Consider the following 20,033-nt stretch of genomic DNA (forward strand, 5'->3'; position numbering starts at 1 on the left):
AGGGACCTATTGCGTTTTGCCTTTTATTTATGCTCTCTGATTTGCGTTTTGCCGTCGGTGCTTATTGCTGGCTATAGGTGAGGTCCACTAGGAGCTGGTGATTTGCCTACGGTTAGAAATTTACGGAAAAGGGTAGAATATGAAATTTTAACCCCGCGTTTTAATGATTTTAGGATTTTTTACCGGATATACCCCCCTACAAAGCTCAAAATTACACGCGGAGTGCCAATAAAATATTTGACCTCACTCTCAACAAATACTAAATTAGTAATCCCATAAAGTATTAAACCAATAACTGCCTTACACGTGCCCACTACGTTTTGAATCTTTTTTCTTACTCTGTAGTTCGTACATAAAATAGTTCTCTCTCCTTTCTTCGTGCATAAAATAGTTTTACCAGACCCAACATGTCAATATATGGAGCTAATGTTATTTTACTCATGTGATACACCAATATATGCGATGAATTTACTAAAAAGACGATATTTGTCGTGTGATGAGAATTTTATCTATTGAAGATTAAGTTTAGTATCATTAGCTTTGGCTAATTCTTTATATTTACCAAAAAATTTATTTTACTTAATTTAATTTTTATTACAATATAACAAGTAGAATGATAATCATTTCAAACACATAATTATTCTTTTAATAAATTTATCGATCACTCAATTTGAGTTATTTCACAATCAAATTTTAACTTTTAAGTTATTTTAAATGGAAAATTATTCGGATTCTCATAAGGCTTGATATAAATGTAGTCACCTTTTAGTAATTTTATCAATCCCATGATTCAGGTTGCCTCAAATTTACACAACCTAGTTTTAACCTTATGTCACTTCAATTGAAAAAATATTCAAATTCTCTTAGGATTTAATATGAACACGTAGTCTTTTTTTTTAATAAATTTATCGATCCCTCAATTCAGGTTATCTCAAACTTACGCAATCAAATTTTAACGATAGATTACTCTAACTAAAAAAGTATTTAAATCCTCTTAGGATTTAATATGAACACATAGTCAGTCTTTTAGTAAATTTATCTATCATCACTCGATTCAGGTTGTCTCAAACTTACGCAACCAAATTTTAATCTCAAGTTACTCTAATTGAAAAAATATTCAAATTCTCTTAAGACTTAATATAAACACGTAGTCACTTTTTTAGTAAATTTATCAATCACTCGTTTGGGGTTGCCTCAAACTTACACAATCAAATTATAACTTTAGGTTACTTTAATTGAAAAAGTATTCAAATTATCTTAGAATTTGGTATGAACGCGTAATCACTCATTTAGTAAATTCATCAATTACTCGATTCAAAGTTGCCTCAAACTTATGCAATCAAATTTAAATTCTTTTAATATTTGATAAAAGTACTTTAATTTCCCCAAAGGTTTATTTATAAAATAAAATTTAAATAAAATGACAATTTTATCTGTATATTGATTACTTATTTATTCTATTTATTTTGTTATTTTAAATATTTATATTTAATAAATTTTAATTAAAATAATAAAAATATTTTAATTATTATTAAATTAAATTATAAATTTCATTGTACTCTAGTAATTTTTGAATGTAACATTATATTCTAATATAATCATAACCATTTGCCAAACATAATATATCTTTTTAATTAATATATGTATTTTTTAAAAGTTACAAGTACAATCATAATTACAATTATAAAAATACATTTAAATAATTATAATTATAATTAATCTTTATAAAATTCAATCAAATTAAAAATCAATAAATTAGAATAAATTTATACAAAATCCACATATAGTGGGACAAATTAAAACCTATATCAAAATAAATTTATATAGAATTACATGTATGATGAGACAAATTAAAATAATATGTATAAAGTTCTTGGAACTTGAGTAGCCCCATTTGTAGTATGTTTATTTTTTAAAAAATTTGCTACAAATGATAATTATATTTTGTTTGTGTTTTCTCTTTTATTTTTGTTTTTATTAGTATTTTTCTTACAAATACATATTAAATATTTTAATCACTTCTACGTGTAATTAATTTTTTATTTTATAATTATAAATGGAAAATTGCAAAATTAAATATAAAATACATAGACAAATAAGTGATTTATTTAAATTTTAAGTTTTAAAATGCATATTAAATAAGTCTCAAGAGGGTGGAAACTTGTAAGTTTTAAAATCATTTAAATTTAATTATATAAATATACAAATATACAAATATAAAATCATTTTAAATATTTTACCAGTAAAATGAATCGTAGAATAGACTTAATCGAATTCGGAATTTAGCATTATAATTTTAGGAAAACTGAGAGTGTGGGTGATGAAATGATATTGCTTTGAGTTATTTGTGAATTTTTAATTATTTGATAAATTAAAAAGGACAATAAAAATCAAAGTGCATTGAATATTATTAAATTTATTTGATATGTTAACTTTTAAAAATGATATAATATTATAGTTTACGCAATATTTTTTTCCTTTAGATGAAATTAAATCGAAAAAATCATTAGAAGTGCTAACATGTTGAATGTTGTATTATACTTGCAATTAAAGGTGGTAGGGAAAATATTTGTCATTGAAATATAAATGCATCGTTGGTGGTATGTTTACAGATACATTGCTTGTCTAGACCAAGATTTGATCTTCAAGACACACGTTCATGGTCGGGATGGAACAATTAAGGTAACCCATGTTTTGCTTGCAACGTCAAGACACAACATATGACATCCTTAAAAGGTTACACTCAGACATTGTTTCCTGGAGAAGTTTTTATGAAGAATCTTTGTGTCGAATGTGTCTCTAGTTTGCTTATGGATATATTTTGACAAGTATTTGTTTAGATTGTGGCTTCCAAACATTAATGAATATATTTAGAGTTTTATTCATGGATTAAAACAGTGCACTTCCAATTATTACTGATTTCATTTCAAACAGAGTTAAACATGGAAACTGAAACAAATGGGTTCACAGCAGATTCATAATAAGAATAGATGCCAATGTTTCAGTTGAAACATTTGGTATTAACAGATAGAGCTTTTGTTTTCCCAAGGGAGCTTCCTAACATGTCCCCTGAAAAAGCATTTAGTCAACTGCAACCGGTTGCAAGTTTTCAGCTTCCTTCCTTAGTTCTTGGAACAGGACTGACGACAAGTATCGCTCCCCAAAACTTGGAAGAACTGTCTGAATTTTATTTTTTAAGAACCAAAAAAGGAACACTAGGTAAGAACTTGTATCAATATTTCATTATATACTCCCAAAGCTAAAGCCTTCGATTATCGGCTTAGAATTGCTATTCAAATCATGCTAACACTACTGGCATCTTACATTATTGTAAAGATAAATAATGTTGGAAATTATATATAAGCTTGCGAGGAAGTGCTTACCACAATCAATTTGCCTTTGTTCTCAGGCATTCTTGCAAGTCTAAGTGCTGCAATAGCGTTGGCCCCGGATGATATTCCAACCTACATTCCACAAAAGTTTATGGGAGTTGAAAAGAATAATTTCGAGTTATCAGTCCATAAGATCGATTTGTGAAGATTCTTCTAAAAAGTACGTTCACAGTCCTAGAACCCAACAAATAATACTAAATGGTGAGCAAAAGTTAATATTACTTATAGTTAGTCGTTTAGCAGATTACTCACAGTAGTATACACAAACAAGCTCTGTTTGTCTCAATTGAAATAAAATGTGATATCATTATCACATGATTTTAGGTTATTACCAGAAGCCCCTCTTTTAGTGCCAATTCCCTTGCCATATTTACTGCATCTTCACTGCTGACCTGTCATAGGATATCCGAGTATAAACCCAAAAGGACTAGAAATTCAGCAAAAGATACTAGGTTCCTATTCGACACCCCTTCCTCCCCATTTTCGGAAGTATATTTCTCAGACTAATGAAAGACAAGGGGTATCGTTTACCTCGAGAACTTTTTCCATTACATCCATGTCTAATATATCTGGCTTGAACCCAACTCCATTACCAGTAATATGATGAGGACCTGTTGTGATTGATAAGATAAGAAAATGCAACTTCCATGACAAAGACTCCTCATTATCTTTACTATCTCCTGTTTCTCGGGTAATTCTTTACCTAATCAGTTTACCGGGTTGATAAAAGAAATAGAAAAACCGGGAACACATAACCGCTTGACATTGCTCTAACTTAAATAATTCTGAAATTTCAATCACTGTAGAAATAATATAGCACAAAGTTTACCTGGTTTGCCACCATTCAGTACATTACTTTCAGCAGGCTCCACTCCATATATCTATCATTTAAAAAAAAAAATCATACATCAGTAATGAAATGAAACACAATAAAACAAGGTTATTGTTGTTACAAATTTTGAACTTGGAAGGAAATAGTAATTAATTTACCTTAACATTAGGATTTTGGGATTTGAGGTACTGTCCGACACCAGAAACAGTACCACCACTCCCTATTCCCATTACAAAGATGTCAACTTTACCAAGAGTATCTTCCCATATCTCAGGGCCTGTTGTTTCAAAATGCGCCTATTTTTCCAGTTCGAAATAACTCGATTAAGTAATTTATCTATATTTGGAAAGCAAGAGTTAAACACAGAGTTGACCAAGGTTGCTGTGTCAGTCCAAAGAACAAAACAAACTTATATCTAGTATGGTAATAAATTATCAGCACATGGTTTAGAAAAGCTAACCCAAGTACAATTCTTAGTAAAGCAGAATTAAATTATGATATAAGAGTGTACCTGAGTGTTGGCAGGATTTGAGAATTGTTGCAACATGAAAGCATTCGGCGTGGACTCCAAAAGTTCATAAGCCTTCTTCACAGTTCCTTCCATCCCTTTCGTGGGACCTGTGAGAACCAAACCAGCTCCAAATGCTCTCATGGTGACTCTTCTCTCCAAGCTTGTGTAAGAAGGCATAGTTAGAACCATCTTATAACCTTTTATAGCTGCCATGAATGCCATACTTATCCCCATGTTACCTGATGTCGGCTCTATCAGAGTTGTCTAACATAAAGTTGAAGAATGTGTTAGGGGGTAGAAATTAAAGCCACTCAACATCAAAGTTCAAATCATTTAGGATTTCACACTTTCCATCAACAATTCAATGATGCCCTTCGGCAAAAACCGAACCTTTCCGGGAGAAATTAAGTTTTTCTTTTCTGCATCGGTAATCATGGAGAATGCTGGTCTGTTGATATAGAAGTGTGTATTAGTTTCGATTTGGCCTTGTATCACAAATTCTACTTCTCTAAAAGTTCAAACTAATACTAAATCATAAAGTTACAAATGCCACGAAGGGCTCGGAAGTAACTAATACCTGTCTTTAATGCTAGCGGTGGGCATCATCATCTCCTGCTTCACAGCTATGTATGCACCACAGCCTTCAGTTACTTTATTAAGAAAAACAAGAGGTGTTCTTCCAATTAACTGAAACATGAAGAACCAATTCTTATATAAAGGATGAACTTCATTCAAAACAAGAATTTCAATTTTTTAAGAGATTAAAGGGGAGACGACTATTACTCTTATGAATTAAGCATGCTCTGGTGATGACAAGATTGCATAAAAAGAAATTAAAAATGATTAAGGATCTAACAACCTTCTCAGATCATGGGATATTGGGAATACGCTAATCTTTAATGAAAAACAACCTTGAAAAGGTCAAAAACCAAAAGGAAGGGGGAAAAAACAAAAACAATTAATTGCAAACAATTGTGAATGAGACTACCTGGTAAACTTCCCTCTTAATTTTAGTATCAAGAAGATCCGTGGGAAGATCTCTGAGTCTTTGAGCAAAAGAAGGAGAATCAATGATGGGTTCGGTGGACACCAGCCTCCTTGTCATCATCAGCTCGTTGTATGTTAAACATCTTTTCGTAAGGAAGCTCCTTAGAGCAGCCATTAATGGAAGTTTTGAAGAAACTCTGCTACACTAAATGCAGAACTGAGCTGCGAGGTATTTCTTCCCTTCAATTATCACCTTAAAATCATTTTTACTACTTTTTGTCAAATTTAGCACCCGAAACCTTCGCATCACTTGACAAAAATGCGTCGTCAGATGTATTTCTGTAAAACACAGTCTGATGCGGCTCGTTATACTGATGAGGTGCGCCCTGTTTACCATTTCAGGTCTTTTCAGTCTTTTCAAAGACTCCTTAATGAATAACTTTCACATTCTGGTTTGGAAGTGAAGTTTGCACCACGAACTGCGTAGCCGAATTCAGATATTAATCCATTGAAGTAATTAAGTAATTGCTATGGTTTGTCTGAATACTGAGTTTATGCGACGTTATTTTTGTGTTTGATGGATTGCTTTGTTAATGATATATATCATGTGTTATATTATTTTCCTACCGAGTATTATGTAAAGTTTATTCTAGTTTTCTATTAAAATTGTTTCAAATTTATTTAAATTATGAAATCATTATAATTTGTCATTAAATTATTGATAATATATATCATACCTAATTAATTAATTTATTATCCAAGTCAGCCCATAAAAATCCAATTATCTCCAAATATATATACTATTGGGAGGTTGAAAAAATTTACAGGAATAAATTTTTCAACCACATGATAGTTTAAAAATACATTAATATTTAAAACAATTTTTAGTAGGAAAATTAAAACAAACTTTAACATAGGAAAATTCGGACTTAATTTATTTCTTAAAATTTTTAATGGAGAGAATTAAATTGATCCGGATGGGAACTGACAAGTAATTTCATCAAATGTGAAAAAAGGAAAAATAATCCGACCTGCCGGATTCGAACCAGCGACCTAAGGATAACAGCTTTCACCACTACAGTCCTCCGCTCTACCAACTGAGCTAAGGTCGGATTATGCTGCTGAGTGAGCTAAGATACCATAATAATATTAAGAAAACTTAAAAGCAATTCTGTTCGTAAAATTATAAATCGTTATTATATGAATTGAATTTTATTTTTATTTAATCTATAATTATGTTTTGATTTTTATATTTTTTAATATAAAAATAAATATTTTATACATAAATTAGTGAATTATTTTTTAAAAATACAAAGCCAACCAATTTGGATTGGTGGTGATTTTCAATAATGTATAATTTCAAATTCAATCCGTCTATATCTTTGTTAAATTGGTTTTAATTTTTTGTTTAATGATAAATTTGGCCACTAACGTTTACATGTTTTGTCAAAATGACCCTAATTGTATTTTTGTGTCTTTTTTATTATCAACCTTTGTTCTTTTTTCAAATTACTTTTTTATGATTTGATGAAAGTACCATTAAAAAATTAAGCGAATAATGTGGAATTTTATCGTTTAATATTTTTAATGAGATGTGATTTATTACTTAGATAATCAATAAGATAATTACATATGAAAATTAATAAAATAAATAAATAATTCATGAAGTTAAAAAAACTCTTAATTTAAAGAAAATAAACCTAATTATCTAAAGAAAGTTTCAAAATGAATGCAAAAATTCAATATTTTGGTTTGATTTATTAATTATCTTTTGAAACTTCTCAGTAAACAAATGTATGCATTCATTTTAAAACATTTTTTAGATAATTCCGTTTATTTTATTTAAATTAAGAGTTATTTTAATTTCATGTATGATTTATTTATTTTATTATTTTCACATGTAATTATCTTATTGGGTTACCTCATAATAAATTACATATCATTAAAAATATTCCACATCATCCACATTGATTTTTATAACGGTAATTTCATCAAATCATTAGAAAATCCATTTGAAAAATAACTAAGGTTAATGGCCAAAAAGGCTCAAAAATACAATTAGGGTCATTTTGAAAAACATGTAAATGTTAGTGGCCAAATTTGTCATTAAAGTTTAATTTTAAGCTAAATTTGATTATTAGCATTTAAAAAAATAGTCAAATCATTTTTTAAAACGAAAATTTTGACTAAAATATTATTATTATTATTTAATGATCTTGTTGAGCCCAGTAGCAAAACCAGAAGTACAGGTAAGAGCCTTGGCCATCTAAAATATAATTTTTTTCATTTAGGTCATTTTATAATTTATAAAATTAGAAATTAGAAATAGTAAAATTATACTTTGACCCCAAAAATAATAAAAATTTAATTTAATCCTTTAAATACTATAAAGATATAGGTTATTAAAATGGTGAAATTGCATTTTTACTGTCGTAAAAATATGCAATTTAATTTCGACCTCTCAGAAAGTTTTCTGGCTTCGCCCTTGATCGTGACAACTCGCATGGCAAATGGCAATTCATGAGTACTTCAAACTGATATGACATTATTCGTTTTATATGAAATGTCAACAAATAATTTAAAATATATAAAAAATTCAAAAATTAAAAGAATTAAAACTCAATATATATATATATATATATAAGTTCATAAAATTAAAAAATAAAAAGTACATGTGAATTGTAATGTAAATTGTCATGTTTAAAAACTTAATGCTTTACCCGTATTTGTTTAAAAAAAAAACAATTCTAAACTCTTTTTAGATGAGTGATCATCAATCCGATCCAAATAATATGACATTTTTTTGCATTGTTCGTTGGGACACACTTGTAGCCGTCAAAACATGGCTTCATTCTCAAAAAGAAAGCAAGTCCATTCGGAGGCCCTTTTTCTTGGGTCTAAACTCTAAAGTCTAAACAAAGTGGGGGACTTTGAAACAACCAAATTTATGAGCACCCTTTATCCAGGAAAAGTTCTATGTGGCTGTGATGTGAAGGTGTTAAGAAAAGAAGCTTAAAGAGTTGAATGAATAACTGTTAATTCCTTTGAGTAAAAATGCAAGAAATATATACGAGAAAATGTAACTAACACTATAACTAATTACATCTTTACTTAATTTCTAACTAACTATACAAATCTTTGGTACAACAGCTTTACACTCTCAACATGCCCCTCAAGTTGGAGGATGAAAATGTCTTTCATTCCCAACTTGGTCGCTAAGTATTTGTCTTGAGGAATGCTTAATCCTTTAGTGAGTAAATCGCCATTTGTTCATTTGTTGAGATGTGCTTTGTTTCCACGTCACCTTTTTGAATTTTCTCTCGAATAAAATGACAATCTATCTCAATGTGCTTTGTTCTTTCATGGAAGACCGGATTTGAAGCTATTTGAAGGGCAGCTTGATTGTCACAATGTAACAACATTGGTTTTGAAATTTTAACTCCCAACTCAGCTAATAAACCTTTTAACCAGACTAGCTCTGCAACTGTGGTAGCCATACTTCTGTATTCTGCTTCTGCAGATGATCTAGATACCGTATTCTGTTTCTTGGATTTCCAGGAAATCAAAGAATTTCCCAGTTTGACACAATATCATGTAACTGACTTTCTAGTCATGTTGCATGAAGCCCAATCAGAGTCACAATATGCATGTATATCTGTCGTTCCTTCTGCTGTGAGAAAAATTCCTTGACCAGGATTCTTCTTGAGGTATCTCACAATACGCAAAGCAGCCTCATAATGTTCCTTATTCGGTTTCTGCATAAACTGACTAAGGTGCTGTACTCCAAATGCAATATCTGGTCTAGTATTGGTGAGATATAGGAGTCTTCCTATTAATCTTTGATATATGCTTGCATCTTCTAATTCTGTATCTGCATCGTGTATGTCTAGTGCTACATCATATTCCAGACTTGTCATTTTTAGATTATGCTCCAAGGGTGTATTTGCAGGCTTTGCATTTGTCAAACCAAGATCATTAATAAGTTCAAGAACATATTTTCTCTGATTCATAATGATACCCTCTTTAGATCTTGCTATTTCTATGCCAAGGAAATACTTGAGAGTACCCAAATTCTTCATTTTGAAATTCTGATAAAGAGTTGCTTGTAAGTCTTCAATTAAGGATTTGTCATTCCCAGTGATCAAGAGATCATCAACATAAATGAGCAAAATAACAACTTTGCTACCAGAAGATTTGATGAACATAGAGTAGTCATGCTTACTTTGAACATAACCGGTGTTGATGAGAGCCTCACTGAGCTTCAAATTCCATTGTCTTGAGGACTGTTTTAATCCATAAAGGGATTTGAGCAGTCTACATACATGATTGCCCCCTGGAGTGCCAAATCCCTGAGGTAAGTGCATGTAAACTTCTTCATGAAGGTCACCTTGAAGAAATGCATTATAGACATCCATTTGAATGAGAGGCCAGTCAAATAAAGCAGCAAGAGCAATAACAATTCGGACTGTAACCTGCTTAACAACCGGGGAAAACGTGTCCTGAAAATCAATACCTTCCTTTTGACTATAGCCTTTAGCCACTAATCTGGCTTTATAGCGTTCAATAGTGCCGTCTGAATGGTATTTGATTCGAAAAACCCATTTGCAGCCAATGGGATGTTTTTCTGGTGGGAGTGGAACAACCTCCCAAGTTGAGTTTGCTTCTAAAGCTTGAATTTCCTGTTGCATCGCAGCTTTCCAACAATCATATTGAATGGCCTCTTGGTAGGTTCGAGGTTCAGAGGTGGTAGAGATGGAAACAACGAAACATTGAGTGTGTAAATGTAAGTGATGACATGTTATAAAGTTGGAGATTGAATACTGACCTTGTGCAGTAGTAGAAGATGATGATGAAGTAGGACAAATGTAATATTGCATCCAGACAGGTGGTTTGGTGTTTCGGGTGCTTCTTCGAGAAGGATAAGAGGGTAAGGAAGATGTTGGTAGGGTAGAAAAAATAGAGGAAGTAGGGAGGGAAGGTGGTGGTGGTGGTGTTGAAGTGGTAAAAAGAAAATCAGGATCATGCAAAGAACCAAATGTATTGTCATCCAAGGGAAAGAGGGGTTGATCTTTGGAGGGTGTTGTAAAAGGAAAGACAGATTCATGAAATAGAAAATCTCGACTAACAAAAATTTTTTGGGAAACAGGATTGAACAGGATATATCCTTTTTGGACTTGAGAATAACCCATAAAAATGGATGGTGTAGCTTTGGGAGAAAATTTATCATGCAGATTGGTTACTGTGGCATAGCAAAGACAACCAAAAATTTTAAGGTGAGAAAGATTTGGTGGCCTATTATACAGCAGCTCAAAAGGAGTTTTCCAGCGAAGTACTACAGAAGGTAACCTATTAATTAAGTAACAAGCTGTTAAAACACATTCCCCCCAAAACTTAACAGGTACATGCGATTGAAATTTTAATGCTCGGGCAACATCTAAAAGATGGCGGTGTTTGCGTTCGGCCACACCGTTTTGCTGAGGTGTGTGGACACAAGATGATTGGTGAATGATTCCAAGGGATTGAAAAAAGAAAGTACCTTCTTTAGTAAAAAATTCATGACCATTATCACTGCGAACAGTTTTAACAATTCCAGAAAATTGTGTTTTGGCTAACATAATAAACCGCTTAAGTAAAAAAGGGCATCACTCTTAAGTTTTAAAAGATATATCCACGTCATTCGAGTATGGTCATCAACAATGGTTAAAAAATATCTATGACCAGAATGAGTTGAAGTGCGATAAGGACCCCAAAGATCGACATGGACAAGAGTAAAAGGTTTTGATTCTCTTGAAGTACTTTGTGGAAAGGGTAAGCGTGTTTGTTTTGCTAATGGACAGACAGTGCATGTTTGAATGTTATGAGAATGCACAGAGCCATTATGTAAAAAGCGTATTTTATTCATCTTTGAAAAAGATGTGTGACCAAGTCTAGCATGCCACAGAGGGTAATCAACATGCTTAAAAACAGATAAAGAAGTAACATTTGAAGAATGTACAGGAAGAGGTACAGATAGGGAAGTGGGAGTTGAGGAGGGTTGAGGGAGGAGTAGATAAAGACCATCTTGTTCCTTACCAATCCCCATCATCTTTCCACTGCAAAGGTCCTGTAAAACACAAAATGTAGGATAAAAGGAAACAAAACAATTGAGATCTTTGGTGAGTTTAGAAATGGAGAGAAGGTTAAAATTGAATGAGGGAATGTAAAGAACATCTTTAAGAGTGTGATGAGGTGTAAGATTATGAGTACCAATATGAGTGATGGTGGCTGTGTTACCAGTAGGCAATTTAACAAAAGTGTTGTTAGCACATGCAACAGGTTGAATTAAAGCATTAAAAGCATGCGTCATGTGATTAGAAGCCCCAGTATCAAGAATCCAATGAATCGGATCAGATGCATAAGATATACCTGCCATGTGAGCTACAGCTTGCACAGAAGAGTTCTTGTGTAATAGGTCCAAGATCTGTTGATACTGTTCAGCAGTAAATGTAGGAGCCGAAATAATAGATGGTGAAGAAGCAGGCATAGCAGGAGAATCAGAAGAAGGAACAACAACTTGATTGACAGTTGGTGATTTCTTCTTGGTGAACTTGAAATCAGCAGGAAAGCCATTGAGGCGATAGCGATCGGTTCGAATGTGACCCGTTTTTGACAATAACTACAAGACAAATCGAACGCTTCTTGAAATCGAAGAATTTGATGATTCTTGACTAAGAAGAGCGATGGGTTCCGAGATGGTAGTGGAGAAGCAAGTTCTCGTTGAGTTTCATCACGCATGACAAGCGAGTAAGCTTTGATTAAGCGTGGGCAAAGGTTGCATCAAAAGGATCTGGATCGAACATTAGAATAGGTTTCATTTAAACCCATCAAAAGCGAAAAAGACGTTGTTCTTGAAGTTGAGCATTTCGTGAATAAGATCACAATCGCAGTAGATGAAGGAACAAGAACATCATATTCATCCCAAAATAATCGAAGCTTAGTAAAGTAAGTGGAAATAGAATAAGCTCCACGAGTGTGAGTGGAAATAGCACGATGGAGATAGTAAACACGAGAACCATCAACCTTGTCATATCGTTCTCAAGATCCTTCCAAACAATGGCGACATTGGACGCAAAAACAATTCCAATGAGAAAGTTCACGAGTAATGTGTTAAGGATCCAAGAAAGAACCAAAGCATTGCATCTATCCCAATGAGGCATTAGATCAGCATCAAAGTCAACGACGGAACATGAACCATCAATAAAACCAAGCTTATTCTTGGCAAGAAGGCGATACGCATAGACCGCTCCAAACGCAATAGTTTTCGGTTCGGTGAGTGATGAGAAACCAAAAGCATTCTGGCATGTCGAAGGATGCAAATAAAGAGGATGGCCAAATGGCAAATTGAAAGAGGAAGGATTAGCCATGAAGAAAAAAAACGAAAGAAGAGAAGAGAAGAATGAAGAAGAAAACTAGATCAAAGATGATCAGAAAAAAGGTTTAGCCTGATACCATGTTAAGAAAAGAAGCTTAAAGAGTTGAATGAATAACTGTTAATTCCTTTGAGTAAAAATGCAGTAAATATATACAGAAAATGTAACTAACACTATAACTAATTACATACTGTTACTTAATTTCTAACTAACTATACAAATGCTGGTACAACAGTTTTACACTCTCAACAGAAGGTATATGTCAGTCTCCATAACCCATCCATTATCTTGGATGTTCTTCAAGTTCCTCACCGTTGTATGGTTTATTGATACTACCATACGACACATTTCCTTAACAACGAAGGATTTAAATTAGTTTTTGGCGATTTAGATCGACTACAATAATGGATTGGTTTACTGATATTAGTCATTGATGATTCATACAGAAACTTTGGATCTGGTTTTTAGAAGATTATGTGAAGGTCAAAAGGGGTTTAGAGTGATATTAAGACACAACTGATAACATCCTTAAAAAGTTATATTCAGACGATATCATGTCTTCGTACTAACAGCGTTGTTTCCTGGAGAAGTTTGTAATTTATGATTGGGTCCAATGTCTTTAGTTTGCTTATGGCTTTGTTTAAAAGATTCTACTTCAATGCAAATTCCAATTACTACTGATTTCATTTCAGACAGAGTTAAACATTGAAACTAAAACAAATGGGTTCACAGCGGATTCATAATAACAATGGATGCCAATGTTTCGGTGGAAACATTTGGTATTAACAGATAGGGCTTTTGTTTTCCCGGGGAAGCTTCCTAACATGTCCCCTGAAAAGGCATTTAGTCGACTGCAACTGGCTGCATGTTTTCAGCTTCATTCCTTAGTTCTTGGAACAGGACCGATGACAAGTAACGCTCTCCAAAACTTGGATGAACAGTCTGATTTTTTTTTTCAGAACCAAAAAAAAAAAAAAACAGAAAACTAGGTCAGAACTTGTATCAAAATTTCATCATATACTCTCAAAGCTAAAGCCTTTGATTATCGACTTAGAATTGCCTAGACAATAGAATAATTGCTATTAGTAAAGATCACATGAATGTTGTACAAAGAACAATACCATATAACACAAAATTTTGGTAATTAAGTATTCTCTTCATATGAGATTGTAAGAAAGTGCTTACCACAATTAATTTGCCTTTGTTCTCAGGCATTCTTGCAAGTCTAAGTGCTGCAACAGTGTTGGCCCCCGATGATATTCCAACCTGCATTCCACAAAATTCAATATTAGTTTGAAAGCAATAATTCCGGTTTATCACTCGTTAAGATCGATTTACAGTGCTTCTAAGAAAATACTTTCCTTTTCCTTTAAGCTAACAAACAGTACTAAATGGAAAAAAGAAAAGTTATGGTGAATCATGTAGTAGATTACTGATACTGACAGTAGTAAAGACAAACCAACCCTGTTTATCTCAAGTGAAATCATGAACAAGATTGTGATATCATGATGTATAAACAGAAGCCTCAACAAAAGCGAATCAAGACATGATTTTAGGTTATTACCATAAGCCCCTCTTTCAATGCCAATTCCCTTGCCATGTTTACTGCATCTTCACTGCTAACCTGTCATAAAATATATCCCAACATAAGCGTCGAAGAACTAGATATTCAACAAAAGATGCTAGATCCTTATTCTGCCACCCCTCCCTCCCCATTTCCTAATATGTATTCCTCCTAGCAAAAGAACACATGGGTTTTTGTTTACCTCGAGAACTTTCTCCATTACATCCATGTCCAATATGTCTGGCTTGAACCCAACTCCGTTACCAGTAATATGATGAGGACCTGTTGTGATTAATAATATAAGAAAAGAATGCAACTTCTATGACAAAGACTTATGTTAAATGAAGTCATTATCTTTACTATATCCCATTTCAGGGGTAATTGTTTACTTCATCAGTTTACAGAGTTGATCAAAGATAAAAGAATTAGAAATTTCATGAATAGTAGAAATAATATTAAGAGCAAGTTTACCTGGTTTGCCACCATTTAATACATTACTTTCAGCAGGCTCCACTCCGTATATCTAACATTAAAAAAAAATCATCAGCAATGAAATGAAACACAATAAACAAAGGTTATGGCTATTACCTGAACATTAGGATTTTGGGATTTGAGGTACTGTCCAACACCAGAAACAGTACCACCACTCCCTATTCCCATTACGAAGATGTCAACTTTACCAAGAGTATCCTCCCATATCTCAGGGCCTGTTGTTTCAAAGTGCACCTATTTTTCCAGTTCGAAATAACTCGATTAAGTAATTTATCTATATTTAGAATGCAAGAGTTAAAATGACAGAGTTGACAATTGTTGCAGTGTTGGTCGAAAGAACCAGACAAACTTATATGTAATATAGTAATAAATTATCAGCAAAATTCATTGTTCAAACCATCAAGGTTTAGAAAAGCTAACCCAAGCATAATTCTTAAAATTGTAATAAAGCAGAAGAGAAAGATGATATAAGAGTGTACCTGAGTGTTGGCAGGATTTGAAAATTGTTGCAACATGAAAGCATTCGGTGTGGACTCCAAAAGGTCATAAGCCTTTTTCACTGTTCCACCCATCCCTTTCGTGGGATCTGTGAGAATTAAATCAGCTCCAAATGCTCTCATGGTGACTCTTCTCTCTAAGCTTGTGTAAGAAGGCATAGTTAGAACCATTTTATAACCTTTCATGGCTGCCATGAATGCCATACTTATCCCCATGTTACCGGATGTCGGCTCTATCAGAGTTGTCTGACATAAAGTCAAAAAATGTGTTAGGTGGTAGAAATTAAAGCCACTCAACTCCAAAGTTCGAATCATATAGAATTTCAAAGTTTGCATCAACAAGTCAACGAACCTTTCCAGGAGAGATTAAGTTTTTCTTTTCTGCATCGTTGATCATGGCAAATGCTGGTCTGTTGACATAGAAGTTTTGAATTAGTTTCGATTAGGCCTTAAATCACATGTCCTACATCTCTAAAACTTCAAACTAGTACTAAACCACAATAATTACGAATGCCACGAATGAAGGAACTAATACCTGTCTTTAATACTAGAAGTGGGTTGCATCATCTCCTGTTTCACAGCGATATACGCGCCGCAGCCTTCGGTTACTTTATTAAGAAAGACAAGGGGTGTTCTTCCAATTAGCTGAAACATGAAGAACCAATTCTTGGATAAAAAGAAAAGAAATTCAAAATTTTAAAAGATTAAATGGGAGACGACATTGTAAAATTACTCTATCAATTGAGCATGCTCTGGTCATTACCCTCCACATACTGCTTAGAGAGTATATTTTTTTGCAGAATCTTAAGATAATCGTCACTGAACATCTTATCATTTTCTTTTAGTTTTATCTTCTTCTTTGCAAAGCCTAATTACCTAGCAGATTATGCAGAGTTTTGATTGTTAAATGTTTTTTTTAACCAAAGTTTACTCCATGTTCATTTTACTGTACATAAAAATTAATTACTTTTGACAGTTAAATGACAATCATAGCTTACCAATCCTTAAACTTCCATCACCCCCCCAAGATAATCCTTTTACCTTTTACATTATTTTTGGTGTTGAAATGAAAAAAAAAAATGATGATAATACTTTGCCTCTTTATTTTTTATTTTACATGTTTAATGGCAATAAGACAGAATTTTATAGCAGAGCAACTAATTTTACAACTTCAACTAGAGTTTACAACCAAGTAAATATATATTTAGAAATGTAAAGCAAATGCAGCAGATACAAGGCTAAAAGGCAATTCAGTGAAGTGAAACTTGCTAAACGATCTGTTTAAACTTTAAAAGGAAAAAGAAATTCGTCAAGAACAGAACAAAAGGGAATACCCAAAAGAGAAGAAGATTTAATAAAAAGAAATTAAAAAATAATTAAGCATCTAACAACCTACTCAGATTATGGGATGCTGGGATAATACTAATCTTTTAACGATAAAACAACCTTGGAAAGGCAAAAAGTGAACAGAAAATTAAATAACCAATTAATTAATTGCAAACAAAAGTTAATGAGAAGTAGAGAGACTACCTGCGAAACCTCCCTCTTAATTTTAGTACCAGGGAGATCCTTGGGAAGATCTCTGAGTCTTTGTGCAAAAGAAGGGGAATCAATGATGGGTTCGGTGGAGATCAGCCTCCTTGTCATCATCAGCTCGTTGCATGTTAAACATCTTTTCCTAAGGAAGCTCCTTAGTGCAGCCATTAATGGAGGTTTTTTCTTTAAATCCTGGCTACACTAAACACAGAAGTGAACTGTGAGACGCAGAGGGGGTGGGTAGCAAAATTGCAATATCTTTATTAAATTGTGAATGGTCTAAAGCAAAGACAGGGACCCGTTCTTATAGAGGCTTTCAAACAGTGTACAATGAGTGAACCCCATGAATTTTTATTGATCTGAATTATGAAATTTTATGCATTGGTGGATATATAATTACCTATTCGTTAATTTTAAATTATCCTAATTCGCTCGTCGTATATTCAAAAATCAAAAAGATAGAGATGCCGGCTGACTATTATTAAGCTGATGCCTAATTATGTGCAATTTTTTTAATAAAATAATTAACTAATTCTGAAGGGCACTGCCAATTTCCAAATTATTACAGGACTGCATATAATTTTATCAACTGAAAAAAATAAAATATTTTAGCAGACCTATGTCTAGATGCATTGATTTTCTTTTCTTTTTTTTTTTTATGGAAAAAGAGATGCATCGATTTCAGTACCAAACACATGAAAGAAAATTTTTCTTCTTAACTAAAAATCACATGGGCTTTTTAGCTTAGACAAGCAAACTTGAATTGCCTAAATGAAATCAACTTCCAATAATCCTATTTCTTTCAACAATTTTCAGTACATACTCTATAAGTAATAGCTCCAAACTAAGTTTACCTGTTCCTTCGAATTTTTGTTTTAAACATTAATGTTCCACATATATAAATATTTCTGGAATTTAAAATTTTCCTCGCAGTCTACTAAATATTTTTAATTTTATTATATTAAAAAGAAAAATAATAAATATATATTTTTAGTATAATTACAGATGTCATTATCAGTTTTACAATTTAAATCAATCATATTCGGCTAAGGATAATATTCAGATAAAATACTCTCAATAATGACGACACAAGGACTCGAACTTGTTTTACCGATCTTTAATAAATTTAAACCTAGAATTTAATATCAACTTTAACCTTAACTTAAACCCAAGTCATTTGACACTTAATAAATAAACTAAATTATATTAAAAAATTCATAGAACAAATATATTTAAAATTAAGACAACGATATCCTTTCAAAATATTGTATGTTTTAGTAAATTATTTTGATGATTTTATATAAATTATTAAAAATATATTGTAAACAAATAATATTTTAATTTTTTTTAATTGAGTTGGTGTGCAGTTTTATATATAATATAGATTATGGGACTTGATCCGAAAAAAGAAATGATTTCTTTAAATCAAAAACGGGGATTGGTGAGAGTATATAAGAAACCAATGGGCTGGGAGTAGCACAAAAGGAAAGTGAGGCTGAAATTATGCATGCACTTTGGAAATGAAGGGATATATGAGTTTGCATGATTCAATATGATGCCGAAAGGGACAGAAAAGCAATCAGAAATTGTGGATTCTGGTAAATGGATTTATGATGTATGGATCATGTGCTTGGTCAAATATGGACGTCAACGAGTGGGTGGCTATTGGTATTTAGGCCTTCAGCTGATGAGGTTGCGACTCTTCGATCTAGCAGCAGCCGGCAGACAATATTCAAAGTCTTTACATACCGCATATTCAAAGCTTTGATTTTGTTGTGTTGGAACTTGGAAGGCTGATGAAATTATGGATGGAGCTGCGAATACCAATCGTGAAATTCCATTAGACTCATTTGTAGGTTGGGTTATCCATCCAGGTTCGAAGACCCGTTCGAAATTTGAGAGGGTAAGGCCAAAAATATTATGTCCAAAAAATAGGTTTGGACAAAAAAATTATGCCAATTTAAAATATGGTATAGACTCAATCTTGAACATTCAAGGGTCGAGCGCAGCCCGGCCTATTTTAAAATTATAATACTTTATATTATTTTATTATTATATATTAGGCATTTTAGAATACATTAAAAAAATAAACCTATACTAAATATATAATACAACTCTAATGTAAACATTAAAATATTGTTAAGATGAGTATATAAAGAAATTTAATAAATAAAATATGTATAAAATTATTAAATATTAAAATAATATAATATAAATATTTTTAAAATAAAAAATAATATGGGCGGGCCTAAAATGGGCTTGGGTTAATCTTTTGCAAATATGAATAGATTTGGATAAAATTTTAGGCTTAAATTTCGAACCAAGCTTAACAATCATAAAATATGTTAATATCATACTTAGCCTCGACCCCAACCCAGCCCATGAGCACCTCTACATTGGACTAACAAGCAACCCACAAAGACATTTACCAAATTTAGAAATTCTGTAGGTTAGCCCATAAGAGGCAGATCCAGTGCAAGCTGATTTTTCTTACAACTCATGTACTATTGATAAAAGTAAGACTTTTTTTATCTAAATAATACAAAAATAAAAATTAATAACTGAAATGGCATGCCCATGAGAGTATTTACCAAAATGATATGTTTGCTACAATGTTTTGCTGTTGTTGCCTGACATATTAGCGACATCGAACTAAAATGTGATGACCTAAAATATTAAGGGACTTAATATGCAAATTTTCTATTTTTAGTGGCGGTTGAAAAAAAGTTAAATGGTGCCCCTTAAATATGGCTAATTTCCTTGTAAACCCTCATTGTTTATTATTTTCTTATTATTCCCCTTCAACTCACTGC

General features: G+C 32.3%; 2 protein-coding genes and 1 non-coding gene across 4 annotated transcripts; all 3 read right to left on the bottom strand.

The window, feature by feature from the left end:
- Positions 1-2,898: 2,898 nt before the first annotated feature.
- On the bottom strand, positions 2,899-6,187 carry LOC105802711 (bifunctional L-3-cyanoalanine synthase/cysteine synthase 1, mitochondrial). Of its 2 annotated transcripts, XM_012634516.2 has the most exons (10): positions 5,724-6,183; positions 5,313-5,422; positions 5,126-5,183; positions 4,736-4,999; positions 4,383-4,520; positions 4,222-4,273; positions 3,924-4,003; positions 3,725-3,784; positions 3,384-3,464; positions 2,899-3,180 (listed from the first exon to the last, which is right to left on the bottom strand). In XM_012634516.2, the coding sequence occupies exons 1-10, from the start codon at positions 5,895-5,897 to the stop codon at positions 3,082-3,084; spliced, it is 1,116 nt and encodes a 371-aa protein (XP_012489970.1). In that variant the 5' UTR covers positions 5,898-6,183; the 3' UTR covers positions 2,899-3,081. The 2 variants fall into 2 exon arrangements, with proteins under 2 accessions (XP_012489970.1, XP_052480139.1); XM_052624179.1 differs by lacking the exons at positions 2,899-3,180; positions 3,924-4,003 and having other exon boundaries at positions 5,724-6,187.
- A 560-nt stretch (positions 6,188-6,747) lies between these two features.
- Positions 6,748-6,834, bottom strand: TRNAY-GUA (transfer RNA tyrosine (anticodon GUA)). Its single transcript is given in 2 exon segments — positions 6,748-6,783; positions 6,798-6,834. It is a non-coding gene; the product is annotated as a tRNA-Tyr (tRNA).
- A 6,951-nt stretch (positions 6,835-13,785) lies between these two features.
- On the bottom strand, positions 13,786-17,518 carry LOC105802709 (bifunctional L-3-cyanoalanine synthase/cysteine synthase 1, mitochondrial). The gene is made up of 10 exons (XM_012634515.2): positions 17,215-17,518; positions 16,220-16,329; positions 16,037-16,094; positions 15,667-15,930; positions 15,284-15,421; positions 15,167-15,218; positions 14,898-14,977; positions 14,696-14,755; positions 14,317-14,397; positions 13,786-14,073 (listed from the first exon to the last, which is right to left on the bottom strand). The coding sequence occupies exons 1-10, from the start codon at positions 17,386-17,388 to the stop codon at positions 13,975-13,977; spliced, it is 1,116 nt and encodes a 371-aa protein (XP_012489969.1). The 5' UTR covers positions 17,389-17,518; the 3' UTR covers positions 13,786-13,974.
- Positions 17,519-20,033: the final 2,515 nt, after the last annotated feature.

This window comes from Gossypium raimondii, chromosome 11, assembly GCF_025698545.1.
Source record: "Gossypium raimondii isolate GPD5lz chromosome 11, ASM2569854v1, whole genome shotgun sequence".
NCBI lineage: Eukaryota > Viridiplantae > Streptophyta > Magnoliopsida > Malvales > Malvaceae > Gossypium > Gossypium raimondii.